The 23,435-nt window shown below is 42.5% G+C and overlaps 2 protein-coding genes across 2 annotated transcripts in view; one reads left to right on the top strand and one right to left on the bottom strand.

Moving 5' to 3' along the window:
• The first annotated feature begins 1,234 nt into the window (after positions 1-1,234).
• pld6 (phospholipase D family, member 6) overlaps positions 1,235-23,435 on the top strand; it is a 44,720-nt gene continuing 22,519 nt past the window's right edge. The window contains exons 1-2 of the mRNA XM_061731456.1: positions 1,235-1,293; positions 3,711-3,825. The gene's annotated coding sequence lies outside the window, so the exon portion shown is untranslated. The remainder of the gene's footprint in view (positions 1,294-3,710; positions 3,826-23,435) is intronic.
• On the bottom strand, positions 10,804-23,393 carry elof1 (elongation factor 1). The gene is made up of 4 exons (XM_061731635.1): positions 23,288-23,393; positions 21,041-21,177; positions 20,112-20,182; positions 10,804-14,321 (listed from the first exon to the last, which is right to left on the bottom strand). The coding sequence occupies exons 2-4, from the start codon at positions 21,154-21,156 to the stop codon at positions 14,257-14,259; spliced, it is 252 nt and encodes an 83-aa protein (XP_061587619.1). The 5' UTR covers positions 21,157-21,177; positions 23,288-23,393; the 3' UTR covers positions 10,804-14,256.

The following is a 23,435-nucleotide window of genomic DNA, read 5'->3' as shown; positions in this document are numbered from 1 at the left end:
GGAAACAAGGAAGAAAAGAGGAAGGGAGAAGGTAGGAAACAAGGAAACAAGGAAGGAAACAAGTAAAGAAGGAAGGAAGGAAGGAAGGAAGGAAGGAAGGAAGGAAGGAAGGAAGGAAGGAAGGAAGGAAGGAAGGAAGGAAGGAAGGGAGAAAACCAGGAAAGAAGGTAGGAGGGGAAAAAAGAGGAAGGGAAGAGGGAAGGAAACAAGGAAGAAAAGAGGAAGGGAGAAGGAAGGAAACAAGGAAAGAAGGAAGGAAGGAAGGGAGAAAAGAAGGAAGGAAGGGAGAAAACAAGGAAAGAAGGTAGGAAGTGAGAAAAGAGGAAGGGAAGAAGGAATGAGAGAGCAGGAGGAAGGAAGGAAGGAAGGAAGGAAGGAAGGAAGGAAGGAAGGACGGAAGGAAAGAAGGAAGAAAAGAGGAAGGGAGAAAGAAGGAAACAAGGAAAGAAGGAAGGAAGGGAGAAAATAAGGAAGGAAGGAAGAATGAAAAGAAGGAAAGAAAGAAGGAAGAAAAGAGGAAGGGAGAAAAGAAGGAAACAAGGAAAGAAGGAAGGAAGGAAGGAAGGAAGGAAGGAAGGGAGGAAGGAAGGAAGGAAGGAAGGAAGGAAGGAAGGAAGGAAGGAAGGAAGGAAGGAAGGAAGGAAGGAAGGAAGGAAGGAAGGAAGGAAGGAAGGAAGGAGAGAGCAGGAGGAAAGAAGGACCAGGAGAATTAGGTAAAAGGCCAATAATCATCTGCTCGTGTCTCAGTAGTGGAAAGTAAACACTTGTGTTTACGCTGGTGTTTCCTGAGACAACAATAACCTGCAGGTTTGGTTTTCAGCTGTTGCTGCAGCGTTTCACGGCGTTTTAACTTGCAGCACGGCTGAAGAAGACGAGGAAACTTTGCATGCCCGTGATGGGGGGGGGGTTGGGACCCCGGACCCCCCCCCACCATCACGGGGTTGGAGGAGAGGGAGGAGGAGGAGGCGATGAGAGGGGGAGGAGAGGAGGAGAGGTGAGAGGTTGCAGAGGAGCTGCACGGCCAGAGGATGCTGCTGCTGCTGCAGAGGCTGCATCCTCCATCCCTCCATCCCTCCATCCCTCCCTCCGGAGGAAAGGGAGGAAACAAGGAGTGGTTATGTGATTCCCCAGCAGCGGCACGAGAAGCGCGCAGCGGAGAAAGAAATGGCAGGGAAGGAGGTAGAGGAGAGAGGAGAGGAGAGGAGAGGAGGGGGGGGCGTTTCCCTGCACGGCATCAGCTATTCTCACTTCAGCGTGGATACAATACGTGGCGCGTGGACGCGGCGCAGAAACGTGAGTAAAAGCCTTTTTTTCCCCACCTTGTCATGTGCGATAAAAGAGCCGGTCGCAGCAGATCCGGGTCCCGGCACTTTGCTCTGGTGCAACAATTGCAGACGGACTCTTTGTTGATGATTCCTGGAAGTGGGAGAGAACAGGGACTTGTGGATTCAGGAGAGGCGGGGTCTTTTCTTTTTCTTCTTCTTTAAACGGCTCGCGCTTCGTGATGTGATAACCGAGCAGGTTGGAGCCGGCAGCCTCCCTGCCGAGTGTCCGTCACCTGCAGGCGGCTCCGCGCCTCCCTGCCTCCCCGCTGCAGCAGCAGCAGCAGCAGCAGCATCATGCCAGCGTGTGCTCTTCCTTTGTAGCCCCCTTTCTTTCTTTTCTCTGGGATGAAAAAGAAAGGATGGCCGAGCCTCCGTCTCTCACGTTCCCTGCGAAGGGTTAAGGAGACCGAGCCACGCGTGCAGCCCCTGAACTGGGTGCTCCTTGTCAGTGGGAGCGGATGTATTTACAAACAAAGCCGGCTTGATAACCAAGCCCGTCACGTAGGGGACAGGTGCCGGCTATCTGCAACTGTACAGTGTGGGCTTGTCCGGGGCCAAACGGGGACCAAACGGGGCCGGCCGGGGCCGACCGGAGGAGACCCAGGCGTCCCCCGTCAAGTTCGGCAACACAAACTTTTGCAAAAGGCCAGTTCCGTTCTGCACACTGGCTTAATTGAGACATTCGTGGGGGTTTTTTTCTGTCTTTTTAGTGACTATTACAGTCCACAGCATGGCAGAAATGAACGGGAAGATTTGCGGTTGCAGGCATGAGCATAAACATCCTCATAAAAGGGCCTTTAGTTCCAAACAATTAAGCAATAATGTGCATGCAGCAAGCCCGCCGCCCGCCTCGCCTCGCCGCTGCCTCGGGCTCAGCCACTTGTAAATCTGCGTCCCGTATATCCCAAATGCCAGGTGCATTAAAGGATTGATAAGTCTGTTTGTGTCAGACGTAAATACGAGACGCAGACCGATTTTCTTTCATTAGGCCCTCCGGCTGGAGCCAGCTCACTTTCAATCAAGTCACTCCAGGAAACAGGATCTCCTTATAAATGCAAACCAGATGTCTTTCATCATCACATAAAGTTCCCTACCAGCCGGCGACGGCCGTTATTCATCGTAAATGTGCGTTAGGCAAGGGCCTCGCTGGTGAGGAGGACAGGGTTTTGCGCGACCATATGCTCTGAACTGCGGCTGCGGGCACACCCATGCGAGTCTCGTGCTCTCACAGCTTCCGTGTACTCAATCGAGAAAGAGAAACACTGTTGAACGTGTGTTGATATTCCCAGGGAGACACTCTGGGGGCCACTGAGCGCGCTCAGACCGGTCCTGGGCGGCAATTAGGGGGGGGTAAGCAGGGTGGATCTCTGACACCTCGGTGCATCTCTTCACAGCTCGCGGTGAGAAACGGGAGACGTGTCCAATCGGTTGGTCGTCGTCATCATCGTCCTCGTTGGGATGTTGGAGGAGGGAGACGAGGAGACGAGACTAGAGCAGTGTGGGTAATGAGGGAGAGACGTGGAGATCTCCGGGTTCAGACGGGAGATGAACGGGTTTCACGGCGGTTTCAACGGCGTGCAGCTTTGATTAGCCGGCAGCAGCGGACAGTGATGTATGGCTCATGCACCGTTTGCGTCTGAATGGATAAACAAGCGGATGTGAGGATGTGAGGAACGGGGGAACGAGGGCAGATGGGGAATTAAAGGCCAAACACAGGGCAGGCGTTGGGGGGGGATCACGATGATTAGAGAGGAAAGGTTAAGAGGAAAAAAGAGAAGAAGAAGATGAGGGAGACAGTCAAGTCTTGTTTGTAGGGAGTTTCTGGGAGGATCTATTATTTCTAATGACCCACTCCCTCCATCCTTCTCTCCTCCTCAGCTGACAGCCGCTACGTTGCTAATTGGCAAGTGTGGATGGGGGAAAGAGTCTGGCTCTATTCTCCCTGGGAGGGAACGTGGAGTACCACAACAGTTGGGACAGAAGGACGGACGTACGGACGGACGGTGGGAATGACGGCAGACAATAGGTGCAACATCTGTCCTCCGAGTGGAGTAACGCACACTGACACCTATTTGATAATTGGCGAGCGCCTTTTTCTCCCCGGAGCGCCGGCTAAACGGGAGCGGAGGGACTCTCTCTTGCTGGCAAGCGAGACGTGTTTACTCGCTGCAGATCAGGAGGCGATGCATCGCCGCGCTCGATTGCTCGCGAGTTGGGGTGGGGGGGGGGGGACGCATTCGTGTGCGGCTATTAAACCGAGCTCGCAATCAAGTTATTAGTCCGACGGGGAGCTCAAGTTGTGACTGCATGGCGTGAAATACGCGTTACAAGCCGCCGTTGCCATCCAAGGATGAATATGATCTCTTTGTCTCCTGTCTCTCCTAGGTGCTGTTCCTTAAAGATGTGTCTCCACGCAGACCTCCTCCTCCTTCCACGCTGCCACCTCACTCAGTCGGAGCGGGAGCTGGAGGGAAGAGCAGAGCGGACGAGGTGGAAGGAGGTGGGCGTCCGGTTGCTCCGGTCTCGACCACGGGTATTCTTGGGTTGATAATACAGATGTGGATGTTATTGCTTGAGAATACGCGTAGTCGAGTGGAAGCTTCAGCATCGGCAAACCCCGGACGGACCGGTACTCCGTAAACCCACGCTGGCGGCGAGTCAGAGTCGATTCTGAGGAGGTGGCGAGGAGAGAAACACTTAGAGGCTTTTAATTAAGCAGCCAGAAGGCGTTTTTTTATTTCATTTTGGTTCTCAGGCAGGAATGCGATCAGGGCGATAGCGAGGAGCCCCCAATCAAATCGACCGTGGAAACCCCCACACACCTGTGGAGCAGAGGAGTTGGTGTCGTCAGCCGCCAAAGAGCTCAACCCTACGGCATTAGTTCAGGAAAAAAGTCTCCACACTTTAATTCCCACATTTTTTGATTGCACAATTCGATTGTATCTTGTGATGGAAATCTTGACGGCGCCAGAGAGGTTTGGGGTGTAGGTTTTGTCGAAGGAAATGACTGCGATGGCGCGGTTTTGCCGTCATCCCGGTGAAGGATTCGTGTTCGTTTGTCTGGTGAACCAAAAGAAAAACTAGTGGAATAGAATCACAGGTTAATACAAACTTTTAATGGGTCAAGTACAAGGTTTTCCGTTTTGTCTCAGACCACGGTGGGTAAGAGAGAAATGCACACCTGGTCATCGATCCAGTTCCTTTTTATACTAAAAGGGAGGGTGTTCTTTGCAAATTAATTTCATTGGTGGAGCCTAGCTACGGGGAAGACACCTTAACGTGTCACTTCCAACTCTTCATTTCCTTTCCCTGGGGTGTCAAGCCCAGATCAGAGATGAGACCGCCCAAAGCTAAGCGTCTGCTTTCCCCACCGTCTCCTTTTCAACAATGGTATTGTATTTAACCTCTAATCTAATCTTTGTCTACCCTTAACACCAGGGGTTTGGCTCCGTGTCTTAATCAATACGAGGTTACTTTGAATCTGAAGAGAGCCCACCGGTGTTATAAATTATTTGAGTTTTTGACAATTTCATGAAATCCTAACACCGGGAGCCACAAAGTTCTCGTACGTCTCCGTTAGCGATTCCCATCGCTTATACGCGTGAAGAAAAAAGATGTTTACGGCCGTGGCGGCAGCGGGAAAGAGTAACGCAACGAGGACATGTGGAGACTCGCTTCCATGGCTGACATTTGACTCAGCTGACTGCCTATCAAGATTCTACGGAAGAGTAGTAGGGCCAGGCAGGAGAAAAATAAAAATAATATTTTAGAGGAGGAAGATTTTTTTTTCATTATGCACTTGGAGAAAAGTCGAAATGTTGAGAAAAAAGTTGAAAAGTCGAGATTAATGTTGAAGTATAATTTCGAGCAAATAGTCGAAATGTCGAGAAAAAAGTCAAAATTTCGTGAATAAAGTCGAAATGTTGAGAAAAAGTCGACATTTTTGAGAAGAAAATCGAAATGTCGAGAAAAAAGTCGAAATGTCGAAATTAATGTTGAAGTACAATTTCGAGAAAAAAGTCAAAATTTCGTGAATAAAGTTGAAATGTGGAGAAAAAAGGCGAAATTTCGACATTATTCACGAAGTTTCGACTTTTTTCTTGAAATTGTATTTCAACATTAATCTCGACATTTAGATTTTTTTCTCAAAGTGCACAATAAAAAAAAATCTTCCACTCTCAAATTTTTTTTCTCTTGCATGGCCCTGATACACCGTAAGATTCACACACACACACACACACACACACACACACACACACACACACACACACACACACACACACACACACACACACACACACACACACACACACACACACACACACACACACACACACACACACACACACTAAACTACACTTCACATAATCTACATGCCAGTAGGGGAAATGGAGTTTTGATGGATTTCACGACAGCAGACAAACGGAGAGGTCGGGAACATTTGAATGCACCTTTGCAGCAAACGTGGCGGGTTCAGCGGGTCCGTGAGCCGGAGGGGAAGTAAGGGATTGACTGCTTTTACTGGGGACTATTTTTTGGTCAGAATGATGGATGTTTATGTCTTTTATTGATCAAGTGGAGGTGAGGGTCTGAGGAATTCTTGGACGTGGGAGCGGGCTGATTAATCAGGCCGCAGAGGTGCCGGAAAATAAAACATCCTGAGTTACATTTTTGGTACATTAGCATTATTGCTAAGTATTATAAATTAGAAAATCCACATCTCTTTTGCAAATTCAGCAATACATTAGCATCTAGTTACCCCCGAAGACAGATTGCCCCCCGTGTCGTTTCCCACCTCCGTGATTTCCGACCCCCTGTGTAAGCAGATCTGTGACAGCGTTGGATTGTGATTCATATGAATTTCCACTCCGTCGTTTCCGTGAACTTGTTGATCGGGAGGCGAAAGCCAGGGTTTTTTTGTTTTTTTGTTTTTGTGGTTTATGTGTGTATTTATACGAGCGTGTGTGCGCTTCCGAGCAACAAAATGACTATTGTGAGCACAGCTCCAGGTGCCTAGCAACCAAAATCGCTCTGTTTCCCTGGCAACAGTTGCCTCGCGCTCGCTGTGTGGGTGATTGGCAGCCTTGACAACGGAGACGGAGGGACACTTGACCTCGCGTGCTGAATGGGAGAGGAGAAAGAAGAAGGCGCGGGGGAGGGAGGGTTGGTTGGGTGTGTGGGGGGGGGGTTTAAGTGATAATCATCCGCCATTGTAATCATCCTCCGGCGTGTGCCGTACGGCGACGTCAATACCTCCCCAGCTGGCGTCCATCATCACACAACACGGACACTCCCCCCGGTTTGGAGGGCCCGGGCAGCCGGGGCAGCCGGGCCCCCCCTCGGCCCCCACGCCGCGGAGAGGGACCGCCTTCAGCACTTTCTGGGCTTTAATTGCACTAATTACTATAATGTGTTGTGGGGGTTCTCCGTGCACGCATGGGCTGGCTACGGGGGGGGGACGGGGTCCATTATGGCCTCCTAGTAAACAAAAAGCATGTTTTTTTTAATAGCCCAGTTGAATTGGAAGTCCACTCCCATAATTTCATCATAAAAGCACCACCAAAGTCCATTATGTCGACTATAACAACAGTTTCGGGCGTTAATTCAAACGCACGCGGATGGTAGGGATGGGCGGTATGGACTGAAAAATGTATCCCGATAATTTCTGGCATTTATCCCGATACCTTTGTAACTATAAATCTATCACCACATTCAGTCTTTGGAGCCAAATCACTGCTCTAAAAGATACTAAATACTACTAAACTACACCAATTAAATTGAATTAATAAAAACCAATTAAATTAGTAACACCTGTACTGCAAAATTGGAATGACTCAGATCCGCCATGTTTGTTACACAAAAACGCTTTCTTTCTTTCTCTCTCACACGTACGTTGAGCGTCGATTTAACGCAGAACCATAAATCCGGCTTTACACAAAAACGTCAACGGGAATTTATCGTTTTTACCAGGAGATTCTCTTTCTTTCTTATATATTTCTTTCTTTCAGGCTCTTTTTCTTTCTTTCTTTCTTTCTTTCTTTCTTTCTTTCTTTCTTTCTTTCAGGCTCATTTCTTTCTTTTTCTTTCTTTCTTTCTTTCTTTCTTTCAGGCTCATTTCTTTCTTTCTTTCAGGCTCATTTCTTTCTTTCTTTCTTTCTTTCAGGCTAATTTATTTCTTTTTCTTTCTTTCTTTCTTTCTTTCTTTCTTTCTTCCTTCCTTTCTGGCTCATTTCCTTCCTTCCTTCCTTCCTTCCTTCCTTCCTTCCTTCCTTCCTCCCTTCCTTCCTTCACGTACGTTGTGCGGCAATTTAAAGCAGAACCATAAATCAGCTTTACACAAAAACGGTAAAATATCGCCCATTCCTAGCGGCTGGAATGTCGTATTTGCTTAAATCACCTTTCTTTTCTTTTAACAACTAAACACCGTTTCTAATCCCGTCATCCCCGAGGATGAACCTGTTCATCGGGACGTCGGTTCATCACCTACGTCTTTAGCCTCGCCGCGTGGCCCAGCTAGCGTCGCCACCCGTCCCGTAAAATACGCAATTGTCCTTAATTTGAGAAAGAAATGTTGCGTCCCGTATTGAACTAATACGCGATTTGTCCCGTATTTCCATTAACGCGTCTGTCACACACACATCTACACTAAATTTAACAATAATGAACAAAATAAAACACATACATACATTATTTATTGATGTCATAATCTACAGGTGAAGGCCGGAAAATTTGAATATATTGCAAAACGTCATTCGTAGTAAATTTAACTAAAGGTGAAACAAATATATTATTTCCCACTACATTCAAAGTGAGATATTTCAAGCCTTTATTTGTTATGATTTTGGTTATTATGGCTCAGTTTATGAAAACCCCAAATAAAAAATAAATTAGACAATATTTTATGAAATCAATAAACAATTCCATCATCAAAATTATGCCAAATAAAGGTTTAACATATCTTGCTTTGTATGTAATAAGACTAGGTAATATATTAGTTTCACCTTTTAAGTTGAATTATTGAAATAAATTAACTTTTATACCATATTCTAGTTGAATTATTGAAATAAATTAACTTTTATACCATATTCTAGTTGAATTATTGAAATAAATTAACTTTTACACCATATTCTAGTTGAATTATTGAAATAAATTAACTTTTACACCATATTCTAGTTGAATTATTGAAATAAATTAACTTTTACACCATGTTCTAGTTGAATTATTGAAATAAATTAACTTTTACACCAGATTCTAGTTGAATTATTGAAATAAGTCTTTACACCATTCTTCCCCTGTAGCTATATTCTACATCATAGGAGGCTATATCAGTTGCTATATGGTTGTCTGTACAGTCATGCAAGTTCACTGCTATTAAAGAACTTTAAACTTTAAATCAAAGCATTTTGTTTTTCATATAAAACAAACACATTTCTATGTAGTTTAGAAGTTTTGGGGCTTTTTTTGGCTCCTGCGCTGCTGAAATCGCGGCGTCCCTTATTTCTATTTCTGAAAGGTGGAAACCAGTAGAAATAAATCAGATTGTGTACAAATGAAGAACTGGATGAGAGCACTTTGGAGGATTCTAAAACACACAGTTTATTAAAAGAAAAGACAAATCTGATGAAGAGAGCTGAAGTAAGAGCGTAATTCAGCCGTACGGCGGTTCTTCTGCATGGAGGAGCCGCGGCGTCGCTGGCGTCTCCATCAAATAACCGGGAGGAAGTCGTTGATCTGAAGAGCCACTCTGGCGTCCCGTCCTGCTGCCAGGGCTGCACATTAGCGCCGCCGCTCTTATTCAATTTGCGGTCGAGCGTCAATTTGACAAATCCAATATTTACTAAAAAAAACGAGGGTTTGTTTCAGCAGCTCGATGTTTGAAGGATCTGCTCGTGGCGTCTTTAAAACATCGACCAACAAGCAGCTGCTGAAGGACGGCGCTGCTCATCAGTCTCCATCAGAGAATTAAAGTAAAACACAATCAGCTCGTCGCTGTAATCAGGTTGGAATAAAACGACACTGATTGATTTCCAGCTGGCAGGTTTTTTAACGGCAGAAAACACCTTTTTTTGACCTTTTTTCTTTCCTTTTTAATCTTGACATTTCTTTTTTTTTTTTTTTTTTTTTTAAAGATTTTTTTGGGCTCTAGTGGCCCTTTATTGGAGATGCAGACTGGAAAGGGGTAGAGAGAGAGAACGGGGAAGACACGCAGCAAAGGTGCGCGGGCTGGATTCGAACCCGCGACCGCTCAGGAGGAGGACTGTAGCCTCAGTATATGAGCCGCTGCTTAACCCACTGCGCCACCGAGCGGCCCTAATCTCGACATTTCTACTTTTTTCTCTACATTTCGACTTTTTCCTTGACATTTCGACCTTTTTCTCGACTTTGACCTTTTTTCTCGACATTTTGACTTTTTTTCTCGACATTTTGACTTTTTTTCCTCGAAATTTTGACTTTTTTTCCTCGAAATTTTGACTTTTTTTCCTCGAAATTTTGACTTTTTTTCCTCGAAATTTTGACTTTTTTTCCTCGAAATTTTGACTTTTTTTCCTCGAAATTTTGACTTTTTTTCCTCGAAATTTTGACTTTTTTCCTCGAAATTTTGACTTTTTTTCTCGAAATTTTGACTTTTTTTGACATTGACTTTTTCCTCGACATTTCGACTTTTTCCTCGACATTTCGCCTTTTGCCTTCATTCTAATACAAGACTTTTAATTTTTTGCGGCTCCAGACATTTATTTTTTGTCCAATATGGCTCTTTCAACATTTTGGGTTGCCGACCGCTGCTTTAGTCACACCAGTCTGACATCGTGGTAGAAATTACTCAACTTCCTGTTTCCTTTTTTTAAATTAAATTTATGAAAGACCCGAGGAATTCTGGACCCGATATAATCGGAACAAAAATAAATCAGATTGTGTACAAATGAAGAACTGGATGAGAGCACTTTGGAGGATTCTAAAACACAGTTTATTAAAAGAAAAGACAAATCTGATGAAGAGAGCTGAAGTAAGAGCGTAATTCAGCCGTACGGCGGTTCTTCTGCATGGACGAGCCGCGGCGTCGCTGGCGTCTCCATCAAATAACCGGGAGGAAGTCGTTGATCTGAAGAGCCACTCTGGCGTCGCCGTCCTGCTGCCAGGGCTGCACATTAGCGCCGCCGCTCTTATTCAATTTGCGGTCGAGCGTCAATTTGACAAATCCAATATTTACTAAAAAAAACGAGGGTTTGTTTCAGCAGCTCGATGTTTGAAGGATCTGCTCGTGGCGTCTTTAAAACATCGACCAACGAGCAGCTGCTGAAGGACGGCGTTGCTCATCAGTCTCCATCAGAGAATTAAAGTAAAACACAATCAGCTCGTTGCAGTAATCAGGTTGGAATAAAACGAGACTGATTGATTTCCAGCTGGCAGGTTTTTTAACGGCAGAAAAAACACAGGTTTCCCTTTAGCTGAACAAAAACACACGCTTCTCCAAACACGCGCTCATCAGAGATCATTTATTCCACTTGGAGAAGTCTTGCTTTTGTTTCTCGGGGAGGATACACACGATCGGCTGAGGGAGAGAATCAATAACCGTAGCAGCGAGGCGGAAATCTTTCCACGTGACGGAGCGAGGCCCCGACACGCGAGTCTTTGGGAGGATAAGGAGAGGTGGAAGTGAACAGGAAAGACTCGGATCCATCCCAGTATTTATTTCTAAGAGATGAGGAAACTAAAGTCAGAGTTCCGACAGGAACCGCGTCAACGTCCAGCTCTGGTTTCTCCGGGCGACTAATTAAACCCCAGGATGGTCGGGCTCTTTGTCCGGGGCCAGATGCATAAACTACCTGCACACACGAGTCCTTTCTCACACCTTTCCCTACCGACTTAACGCTAACCAGGGTTGATAAATATGCAGACGATGGCGTGCTGTTCCTAGGTGGAGACAGCGCCAGCCACACCTCCGTCTGCGTTCTCCAATGTCCGTAATTAGCAGAATATCAGGATTGTGGTCCTACTTTTATAACTCCGATGTTAAATTTAAAGCTCTATCATTTCATCTTTTCATTCCTCATCACTGAACTTAAAGATTTGACAGTTTCAAATTCAGAACTAACGTTTTTGTCCACATCATTCCGGAAGACGGAGAAAGAAAAGAAGCTTCTTTTCCGTGATAACTGGTAAATAAGGGAGTGTCTTTCATTTAGGGCTAAAATAAGGGAATGAGTCGTGATTTGCTGGTAGAAAGAATGCGTTATTGTGCCTTGGTTTTATTCAAGGTGAAAGTCCTTTCTCACACCTTTCCCCACCGACTTAAACGCTAACCAGGGTTAATAAATATGCAGACGATGGCGTGCTGTTCCTACGAGGCGCCCGCCTTGTAAACGCCAACCACTTCTGCGTTCTCCAATGTCCGTAATTAGCAGAATATCAGGATTGTGGTCCTACTTTTATAACTCCGATGTTAAATTTAAAGCTCTATCATTTCATCTTCTCATTCCTCATCACTGAACTTAAAGATTTGACAGTTTCAAATTCAGAACTAACGTTTTTGTCCACATCATTCCGGAAAACGGACAAAGGAAAGAAGCTCCTTTTCCGTGATAACTGGTAAATAAGGAAGTGTCTCTCTACATTTAGGGCTAAAATAAGGGAATGAGTCGTGATTTGCTGGTAGAAAGAATGCGTTATTGTGCCTTGGTTTTATTCAAGGTGAAAGCCTTTCTCACACCTTTCCCCCCGACTTAAACGCTAACCAGGGTTATTAAATATGCAGACGATGGCGTGCTGTTCCTAGGTGGAGACGGCGCCAGCCACACCTCCGTCTGCGTTCTCCAATGTCTGTAATTAGCAGAATATCAGGATTGTGGTCCTACTTTTATAACTCCGGTGTTAAATTTAAAGCTCTATCATTTCATCTTTTCATTCCTCATCACTGAACTTAAAGATTTGACGGTTTCAAATTCAGAACTAACATTTTTTTCCACATCATTCCAGAAGACGGACAAAGAAAAGAAAAGAAGCTCCTTTTCGGTGATAACTGGTAAATAAGGGAGTGTCTCTCTACATTTAGGGCTAAAATAAGGGAATGAGTCGTGATTTGCTGGTAGAAAGAACGCGTTATTGTGCCTTGGTTTTATTCAAGGCGCAAGCGTTTCTCACACTGTGGCAGGGTGGAGAGGCTGACGGGCCACACCTGTGTCCCGTCAGCCTGAGTGGCTGCAGCTCCTCCACCCTGCCACACACACCTTTCCCCCCCGACTTAACGCTAACCAGGGTTGATAAATATGCAGACGATGGCGTGCTGTTCCTAGGTGGAGACGACGGCGAGAATCCGCCTCGTAAACGCCAGCCACGCCTCCGTCTGCGTTCTCCAATGTCCGTAATTAACAGAATATCAGGATTGTGATCCTACTTTTATAACTCCGATGTTAAATTTAAAGCTCTATCATTTCATCTTCTCATTCCTCATCACTGAACTTAAAGATTTGACGGTTTCAAATTCAGAACTGACATTTTTGTCCACATCATTCCAGAAGACAAAGAAAAGAAAAGAAGCTCCTTTTCCGTGATAACTGGTAAATAAGGGAGTGTCTCTTTACATTTAGGGCTAAAATAAGGGAATGAGTCGTGATTTGCTGGTAGAAAGAAATGCGTTATTGTGCCTTGGTTTTATTCAAGGTGAAAGCCTTTCTCACACCTTTCCCCCCCGACTTTACGCTAACCAGGGTTGATAAATATGCAGACGATGGCGTGCTGTTCCTAGGTGGAGTGTCCGCCTCGTAAACACCAGCCACGCCTCCGTTCTCTAATGTCCGTAATTAGCAGAATATCAGGATTGTGGTCCTACTTTTATAACTCCGATGTTAAATTTAAAGCTCCATCATTTCATCTTCACTGAACTTAAAGATTTGTCGGTTTCAAATTATTTTGTCCACATCATTCCAGAAGACGGACAAAGAAAAGAAAAGAAGCTCCTTTTCCGTGATAACTGGTAAATAAGGGAGTGTCTCTTTACATTTAGGGCTAAAATAAGGGAATGAGTCGTGATTTGCTGGTAGAAAGAATGCGTTATTGTGCCTTGGTTTTATTCAAGGTGTAAGCCTTTCTCACACGTTTCCCCACCGACTTAAACGCTAACCAGGGTTAATAAATACGCAGAATACGCGTTCTCCAATGTCCGTAATTAGCAGAATATCAGGATTGTGGTGCTACTTTTATAACTTCGATGCCGCTGAACCTGTTATCTAGTTAAATTTAAAGCTCTATCATTTCATCTTCTCATTCCTCATCACTGAACTTAAAGATTTGACGGTTTCAAATTCAGAACTAACGTTTTTGTCCACATCATTCCAGAAGACAAAGAAAAGAAGCTCCTTTTCCGTGATAACTGGTAAATAAGGGAGTGTCTTTATACATTTAAGGCTAAAATAAGGGAATGAGTCGTGACTTGCTGGTAGAAAGAATGCGTTATTTATTCATCTGGCCCCAGGGGTCTCGCCTAAAAACTAAGAGTCGCTTTTAAGACTTTTTAATATCCATTAAAACTAAAACTATTAAGCACAAACATCTTAAAGTGAATGACCTATGACTCATACAGACATCTAGAAACAAGAGTCCTGCTGGATGCGTGTGATAAATCAGGGTGCCCTGAAAAGAACAAATTACATAATCCATCTCTTGAAGTCAAATAGAAAGTTGTGGGCTGAAACCTTACACAGTAAGAGGAAAAAACTGACAGGAATACGTTTGCCGAGGACTCATAAGCGAAGCTGCTGTTTTCTTTACGGGGCCGTAAATCTCAAGCGACCATAAAACCTGTGAAGAAACATAATTGAATGTTTCAATTATGCTCCGTGACCCGGCTTGATCCACGTGGCATCGACCCGCCAGCAACAACGCTCGTCCGCTCGTCCGCTCCGCCTCCCTGAGATGCAGCCGGCTGCAGCGCCGGCTACTGGTTGGCCGTCTCGCAGGCGTCTATCCAGTCGCTGTACACGTCCACCGGCTCCGACAGATCTGGAGAGCCAGGGATTAAAGGAAATAACGCTCGTGCGTTGGAAGAATGAGAGTTCACGTTGACACAGGATGAAATGAAAACACGGGGAGGGGAAGGGGCTGCAGAGCAAACAGCGGGTCATATTCTGGATCCGTGTTATCTATCACAGGGAGATAATGCGATTAACATTTGCCGGGGTCCTGCTCCCCCTCCAGCGCCGGTCGGAGGAGACGTGATCAATTATTTGGTTAGAATACATTTGTTTTCCAGTGAAAGGAAGTCAAAGTTCCCCCGAGCAGATGGTCAATAAGAAAAAAACCCATCATGCAGTGCGGGCGACGCCTCCACTAACTCCACCCTGCACCGGTGGAGGGAAGTTGTTCATTTATTGTCCGCCAGTCACGAGTGAAACCAACATTTTATCACTTTAGTCCAGGGCTCGGCAACCCGCGGCTCTAGAGCCGCATGCGGCTCTTTAGCGCCGCCCTAGTGGCTCCTGGAGCTTTTTCAAAAAAGTTTGACCTTTTTTTTCTTCCTTTTTTCCTCGACATTTCAACCTTTTTCTCGACATTTCGACCTTTTTCTCAACATTTTGACTTTTTTCTCAACATTTCGACTTTTTTCTCGAAATTTTGACTTTTTTCTCAACATTTTGACTTTTTTCTCGAGATTGTACTTCAACATTAATCTCTACATTTCAACTTTTTTTCTCAACATTTCAATTTTTTTCTCGAAATTTCGACTTTTTTCTCGACATTTCGACTTTTTTCTCGAGATTGTACTTCAACATTAATCTCTACATTTCAACTTTTTTCTCGAAATTTTGACTTTTTTCTCGAAATTTTGACTTTTTTCTCGACATTTTGACTTTTTTCTCGACATTTTGACTTTTTTCTCGACATTTTGACTTTTTTCTCGACATTTTGACTTTTTTCTCGACATTTTGACTTTTTTCTCGACATTTCGACTTTTTTCTCGACATTTCGACTTTTTTCTCGACATTTCGACTTTTTTCTCGACATTTCGACTTTTTTCTCGAGATTGTACTTCAACATTAATCTCTACATTTCAACTTTTTTCTCGAAATTTTGACTTTTTTCTCGAAATTTTGACTTTTTTCTCGAAATTTTGACTTTTTTCTCGAAATTTTGACTTTTTTCTCGGAATTTTGACTTTTTTCTCGACATTTTGACTTTTTTCTCGACATTTTGACTTTTTTCTCGACATTTTGACTTTTTTCTCGACATTTCGACTTTTTTCTCGACATTTCGACTTTTTTCTCGACATTTCGACTTTTTTCTCGAGATTGTACTTCAACATTAATCTCTACATTTCAACTTTTTTCTCTACATTTCGACTTTTTTTCCTCAACATTTCAACTTCTTTCTCGACATTTCAACCTTTTTCTCTAAATTTTGACTTTCTTCTCAACATTTCGCCTTTTGCCTTCATTCTAATACAAGACTTTTCATTTTTTGCGGCTCCAGACATATTTGTTTTGGGTGTTTTTTGTCCAATATGGCTCTTTCAACATGTTGGGTTGCCGACCCCTGCTGAAGTCTGACAACATGGTAGAAATTACTCAACTTCCTGTTTTCTCTGTTAAATGAAATTTATGAATGACCGAGGAATTCTGGACCCCATATAATCGGAACAAAAAAAATGTAATTTTAACCCAATCAGATTCTGGTCCTACGTTCATCTTCCTGCTTCCTCCTCCAGAGACGAGCAGAGCTGCAGAAAACCATTTAACCCGACAAAGAACGGCTCGATCTTTCAGGTGGTTCTGGTGCACCAGGTTATGTTTTCCTGCACCGATCTTTGTAGACTTTCAGGGGCTTAGAAAGCATTTTTACATCTGAACATTCCTTTTTGAATTGTGTTTCTTCGACCAGAAACTCAAACACGGGTCAGGTTGGTTTGACCGCTGAAGTAAAAAAAGACGTGGAAGAAATTCATGATGAGAATTCTTTCTATTCTGGCTTAAACGTTAAAAAATGTGAGAGATGAAAACCATGACGGACAATCGTGGGCATCCACGTGGCCACAGAAACTCGTCTTCAGATCTGCAGCAACACAGACGTCGACATGAAACCCTTCATACTCATATCCTTTCCCTTTGGGGATTAATACGCATTTAATACTGAATTTAAGTGAACAACTAGAGTCCACAGAATAATTACATTTCTCACCAAAACCACACACTGACATGATGCAAACTTTTGTTTTTTTTTAACAGCAGAAACACACTTTCATTCAACAGAGGGTCCAAAACCTGAAGTCTGACACAAAAAATACTTCATCTGAATGTTTCTGACACTTTTTGACATCAAATCAACAGCAAACACAACCCTGACTCATTATATATGAATATCTTATTGTTTTCTTAAATCAAACAACTGGAACCATGTATTCAACCTGGCAAAGGCTTAAAATACGGAAAATGATTGAATATTTTTGCAAAATGGTTTAAGAAATGTTTGCAGAAAAAAGATGAATGGTTTATGACAGTATTATATGAGAATATATTTTGGCTCACGGTTCCCCAGAGGGTGCAAAAAGTGTCAATAGTACATAAAAGAGCTGTAAAAGTAATTAAAATTGTTAAAAACTTACGCCCCTATTGCCAAAGGTCATGCCATGAGCTGTAACGCAGCCACAAAAATCCGCAAATCAAACCAGCAAAATGCCAAAAATGGCCAAAAATGGGACAAATGGGATGAATAAACTACAGTAATGCTGAAAATCTGGATCATATGGAACCTTTCCACTAGTACCTAGTCAGCTCGGCTCGCCCCGGTTTGGTTCTTTTCCACTAGGGGTCTAACGTGCCGAGTAGATACTTTTCTGTAACTATTCTGCCGAGGTTCTAAGCAGCTGAGTCGGCTGTATCTGACATCATCACACTCCAGGCCACCGATTGGTCGGGGGGTTGGAGTCAGACGTCTGAGTCAGGATGTGACATCAGAGAAAGAGACTCTGACGGCGGCTTATGTTTTATTTCTAGTTAAAATGTCTCATTTTTGGTCAAAAAAATCTCATTACACTTAAAACAAGACTCATCACTGGAAAAAACAACAATTTTCACCTGTTTCAAGTAGATTTTCACTTGAAATAAGTAGAAAAAATCTGCCAGTGGAACAAGATTTTTTGATTGTAATGAGAAGATAAAAAAAAAAAGATTTTTCTACTTATTTCAAGTGAAAATTTACTTGAAACAGGTGAAAAATGTCAAATAACAAGTTATTTCTTTGTTTTAAGTGTAATGAGATTTTTTTTACTAAAAATTTGACATTTTAACTAGAAATAAGACAAATATTCCTAATAAGATTTTGAGTTTTTGCAGTGTAGGGTTTCCAACTCCTTGAAAAATAAATAAGGGACAGCTCATCAACCCGATTGCCTTCACCTGTCCAGGCGTGGTGATTTTTTTAGCCCCTTTTTTTTGTGAGTGAAAAGATTTTTTAACTATTTGACTCGAATCTGAATTGAATTAGATGCATATTTTTAAATGCAACACTCTGATGGAGCTTCTTGTTCATTTTATTCAACAGGCAACCGCAGCAAAAGTCTGTTTCATGGTCCAACTCTGAGGGTCAGATGTTCATAAACCTGGTGCTGAGGAGAGAATTAAAAAGGGATCTAGACGGAGATAAGGAACGACCAGATCTACCAGGAGCTCTGTCACTTCATAGCTGCTCACGGCTCCAGCTGACTTTCCAGCAGCGCAGAGACAAACTAAAATAATTAAAAAGCGTCGTCGCTTGAAGCTTCTCTCACTCTAATTTTTTACCTTGATATGGAACACAAGCCACAGACCCAGCAGCACATCTATCATCTCCTTCGTCAGAGTTGCTCTTTCTCTGACGTCACATCCTGACTCAGACGTCTGACTCCAACCCCCCGACCAATCGGATCAGATACAGCCGACTCAGCCGCTTAGAACCTCGGCAGAGTAGTTAGGGGAAAAATATCGTATGAGACCCCGAGTGGGAAAGCACCAAGCCGAGTGGAGGCGAGCCGAGCCGGGCTGAGTAGGTACTAGGGATGGGCGGTATGGACTAAAAAATGTATCACGATAATTTCTGGCATTTATCCCGATAACGATAAAAAAATACCAATTCAACTCCACCTTTTCAACTATAAATCTATCTCGCTCTCAGATCCACCATGTTTGTTACACAAAAACTTCATCAACGGGAATTTTTTCCTTCCTTCCTTCCTTCCTTCCTTCCTTCCTTCCTTCCTTCCTTCCCCTTTTCTCCCTTCCTTCCTCCTTTCCTTGTTTTCTCCCTTCCTCCTTTCCTTGTTTTCTCCTTCCTTCCTTCTGCTCTCTCCTTCCTTCTTCCCTTCCCTCCCTTCCTTCCTCCTTTCCTTGTTTTCTCCCTTCCTTCCTCCTTTCCTCCCTTCCTTCCTCCTTTCCTTGTTTTCTCCTTCCTTCCTTCCTTCCTTCCTTCCTTCCTTCCTTCCTTCCTTCCTTCCTTCCTTCCTTCCTTCCTTCCTTCCTTCCTTCCTTCCTTCCTTCCTTCCTTCCTTCCTTCCTTCCTTCCTTCCTTCCTTCCTTCCTTCCTTCCTTCCTTCCTTCCTTCCTTCCTTCCTTCCTTCCTTCCTTCCTTCCTTCCTTCCTTCCTTCCTTCCTTCCTTCCTTCCTTCCTTCCTTCCTTCCTTCCTTCCTTCCTTCCTTCCTTCCTTCCTTCCTTCCTTCCTTCCTTCCTTCCTTCCTTCCTTCCTTCCTTCCTTCCTTCCTTCCTTCCTTCCTTCCTTCCTTCCTTCCTTCCTGCGTGGATTTAACACAGAACCATAAATCATCTTTACACAAAAACATCATCAACAGGAATTTATCGTTTTTACCGTGAGATACAAATTCTTACCGTGGGGAATTTTTTTGACAGTTTATCGTGAACGGTAAAATATCACCCATTCCTAGTAGGTACTAGTGGAAAAGTGCCATATGAGCCAGACTTTCAGCGTTACTGTAGTTTATTCATCCCATTTCAGGGGGCACATGCGCTCGGCAATTTGGCAAGCAACAATCACTATGGATGCTTTTGATATCAAGTTTCGCTAGTTGTCATTGTGTTTGAAAGGGTATAATAAGATGACCTAGAATCTAAAATATGAATATTTTAAAGGTCATAATGTTATATGGGCAGGTGAAACTCAGGCAGGCTAATTAATTGGTGGATTGGTGGTTTAAAAAGCTGTTTTGGCGTCCGCTCCTGCCGGCATTTGTCCCATTTCTGGCCATTTTTCTGGTTTGATTTGCTGATCTCTTTGGCTCCTGACGTGACCTTTGGCCATAGGGGCGTACGTTTTTAACAATTTCAATTGCTCTTACAGGTCTTTTATGTACTATTGACACTTTTTGCACTGTCTGGGGAACCTTGAGCCAAAAGTATTCTCACAAAAACTGTCGTAAAGCATTAATGCTTTTCCTCTGGGCCAACCCCCTGGGCCAACTGGCCTGTAGTGTGATGATGTCAGATACAGCCGACTCAGCAGCTTAGAACCTCGGCAGAAAAGATACAGAAAAAGTATCTACTCTACGTTAGACCCCTGGTGGGAAAGAACCAAACTGAGAGTTGAGTAGGTACTAGTATAAAAGCGCCATAAGTGTCGTTGTCTTCTTAGTTTAGATCACACAATCAAATACGTCACAGCAGCTTCACTCAAACCTCCTACGTCTGCTCCAGGTGTGAATTGTAATGGGAAAAAAAACAGGCCAGGTAGAGCCGAGTAAGTACTAGTGGAAAAAGTGCCATTGTTATTGTTGTGTGGGAATTAAATGTTGGGGGGGAATAAAAGGATACAGGTGATGGGAGTCTGAAACTCCTCCAAGCAGACGGTGCACGATATCACCCCCGTGTTCCTGCTTCTTTCCCTGTCGGCACAGAAAGCATGACACGTTTTCAACATGCAGGAAACAAACCCAACGGGTCCGTGTACTTCGCGGCCATCCGTTTTTTGTTTTGAAATTACAAAATAAAAATAGAGAAATAATCCAAAATTATCTGTTCCCCATCTTTTGTTTTGATAATAAAAAATGGAAAACGGAAAACGGAAAACGGATCGTTATCCATTATCCGTTATCCGATTTCATTGATGTGTTTGAAAATCCAAATTGGGAATTAAAACAGCGAGTGGAAAACTCTTTTCTCCATTTCCTATTCGTTTCCAAGGATACTGAAAACAAGGATTGGACAAATGGGGGGATTGCACATGCGCAGTTATAAATGAAGAAAGTTGTTTCTGGTTCTTTTGTTGATCAGATTGAAAATTAACAGTTTTAGATTTTTTTTTAATGTTGAAACGGAAAATAAATCAAATATGAAACCTGGGAGTGAAACATGAGTTTAATCTGTAATATGTCTTCACTCCGTCATGATGTTGTGACAGTCCGTTCAGCTGCAGCGTCAAAAAAAAGCAGCGTCCAATCAATAACATAAACTGAACTCTAACATAACCCCCCCCCCCCCCCCGTTGGAAACAAATAGGAAATAGAGAAAAGAGTTTTCCACTCGCTGTTTTAATTCCCAATTTCGATTTTCAAACACGTCAATGAAATAGGATAACGGATAACGATCAGTTTTCCATTATCAAAACAAAAGATGGGAAACGGATTGTATCTCTATTTTTATTTTGTCTTTTCAAAACAAAAAACGGATGGCCGCGAAGTCCACGGACCCCAACGTAACCAGCTGCAGTTTGAGGACTTTAGTGAGCAGTTAGAGGGAAGTACATTTTGACGTCACAGGACTTCTCGTGGTTGCAGAAGGGGCAGGTGAACTGCGTGTCCAGGTCCCCCGTCATCTTCTTCTTCGGGGGAGGCTTTCTCTTGGACTTACGGCGACCCATTTCAGACGAACTAGATCAAGTCTGAGACAAAAGACAAAAGAGGCATAATCGGCACGTGGGTCAACTTTAATAATAATAATAATAATAATAATAATAATAATAATAATAATAATAAGATAAGATACTTTATTAATCCTTTGCAGAAAATTAAGGTGTTACAGCATCAGTGCGTTTTTCATACATGGGTCAATGACGTGACGCCTATATTTTCTGAAAAACAGATTTTTTTTCAATTCAAAAAAGGGTTAAATGGATAAAGAAATACCAGATATATGACCTACATGTCCCACATATGGACTCACTTGAATTTTACAAAAAAATACTAGTTATCTAGGATTTTGTTTTTGTTTTAAGCGTCAAAATGTCATGTGGTTCGACCGTCCGACCATGACTCTTGTTTTGAAAACTTTTTTTTAAATCACTCTAAATGTATTTAAATCAATCTTCTGCTTCTATCTGGCATGATTTCTGAAATGTCTTGTAGTGTGTAAGATTGCAACACATTTGTATTTATATTTCCATCATAATATACAAACAAAGTTTGACTGATGTCCATTTTATGAAATATCATGTGGCGCAACCATTAAAAAAACAACAATTTTTGTATAACACTGAAAACTTCAAGATGTTAAGGAAATTAATGTATTTTAATATGAATCATGGTTGCACCACATGACTTTTTTTAAGGCTAGTGCCAATTCATCTTGACAAAAAACTCTGAAATCACTTAATTTAAAATGTTTATGATTTTGTGTACACAACATTCTTAATGTTTGAACTACTGTCATAGATATTCTTTTTTTTTTTTTAATTATTTTAAAATTGACCTGTTGAAAATCCTTATTCGTCATTGACCCACATGCATTCAACACCAAGATAAAAACAGTTCCAGAGGTGTCAAGTAACAAAGTACAAATACTTCGTTACCTTACTTAAGTAGAAATTTTGGTTATCTATACTTCACTGGAGTAATTATTTTTCAGGCGACTTTTTACTTTTACTCCTTACATTTTCACGCAATTATCTGTACTTTTTACTCTTTACATTTTAAAAACAGCCTCGTTACTCTATTTCATTTCACCCTTTAATAAAAACTATCCAGTTAAATTGCTCCATCCGGATAGAGTGAATTTGGTTGTGGTTGTTTCAGATGTTCTTGTCCAGTTTTGTTCTTACATCCGTTCCCTCAGATTCCTGCAACTAAACTTGGATGTACATTCCAATAAAGGTTAGGATAAATGATAACATGCCTCTGAAGTTTCACTTTTTGCACCATTACAATACTTATAGGCAACTAGTCATCATATCTCCTGCTCTCTGAAACACATGTTAATGCTCAATAGTACACATATATGGTTCTTTAATATATTTGCATTATACTAAGATGCATTCATTTTCAATGGCTTTTGTCCTTAATGGCTTTTTTCCCCCTTACATTACTTTTATACTTTAAGTAGTTTTGAAACCAGTACTTTTATACTTTTACTTGAGTAAAAAAGTTGAGTTGATACTTCAACTTCTACAGGAGTATTTTTAAACTCTAGTATCTATACTTCTACCTGAGTAATGAATGTGAATACTTTTGACACCTCTGATTTTAAGTGTACACAATATTCTTAATGTTTGAAGTACTGCAATAGATATTCTTTTTATTATTATTCTAAAATTGACCTGTTGAAAATCCTTATTCGTCATTGACCCACATGCATTTTTTAATATTTTTTTAATATTTTAAATTTATGTTTTTCAAGATAAAAACAGATCCAATTAAAAAAAAACAGATCACTTAAAATTAAAATTAGATTTAAATTTTAAATTAAAATGCTGGGGTGCTAAAGTGCAAATTAATAAAGTGCTAAGTATTAAAGTGCTGCAGTTTTGCACATAGGACTGTAGGACAGTTTTTGCACATTATAAAAGCTTAAAACAAACTTTAACAGTAAAAGCTAGCGGGCTAGCGTTAGCATTTCTGTTGTTTTCCTTCTTTCAGGTGACTTAAACCGCCAAACAACAAATACATGCACACACACGGCTATAACCATAACGTATTTCGCTCATATTCCGAATAATAGTGCCTATTAAACACACCGTGACACGTTAAAACTAGTACAAAGTTGTGTTTTGTTTTTACCTCGGCGTGCTGCAAGTACACGTTACTCTAGCCGGCCGGCGGATTGTCTGAAGCCCCGCCCCCAGCGGCTGCTGCTCTAATATCATTGGACAAGAGCGGGCGTTTCCGGGCCCGCTATTGGCTGCCTGACCTGTCAGTCAATCCGAAA

The sequence above is a fragment of the Cololabis saira genome, chromosome 1 (genome assembly GCF_033807715.1).
Source record: "Cololabis saira isolate AMF1-May2022 chromosome 1, fColSai1.1, whole genome shotgun sequence".
Classification (NCBI taxonomy): Eukaryota; Metazoa; Chordata; class Actinopteri; order Beloniformes; family Belonidae; genus Cololabis; species Cololabis saira.
This window is presented reverse-complemented; position numbering and strand designations above follow the sequence as displayed.

What these genes read in the sequence shown, in the direction of transcription:
- elof1 (XM_061731635.1), bottom strand. Translation starts at nt 21,156, where the DNA reads ATGGGTCGCCGTAAGTCCAAGAGAAAGCCTCCCCCGAAGAAGAAGATG. An exon ending in AAGTCCTGTGACGTCAAAAT is followed by an intron (nt 20,183 to 21,040) that starts GTACTTCCCTCT and finishes CTGTGCCGACAG; the next exon opens with GGAAAGAAGCAGGAACACGG. An exon ending in GTTTCAGACTCCCATCACCT is followed by an intron (nt 14,322 to 20,111) that starts GTATCCTTTTAT and finishes CTGGCTCTCCAG; the next exon opens with ATCTGTCGGAGCCGGTGGAC.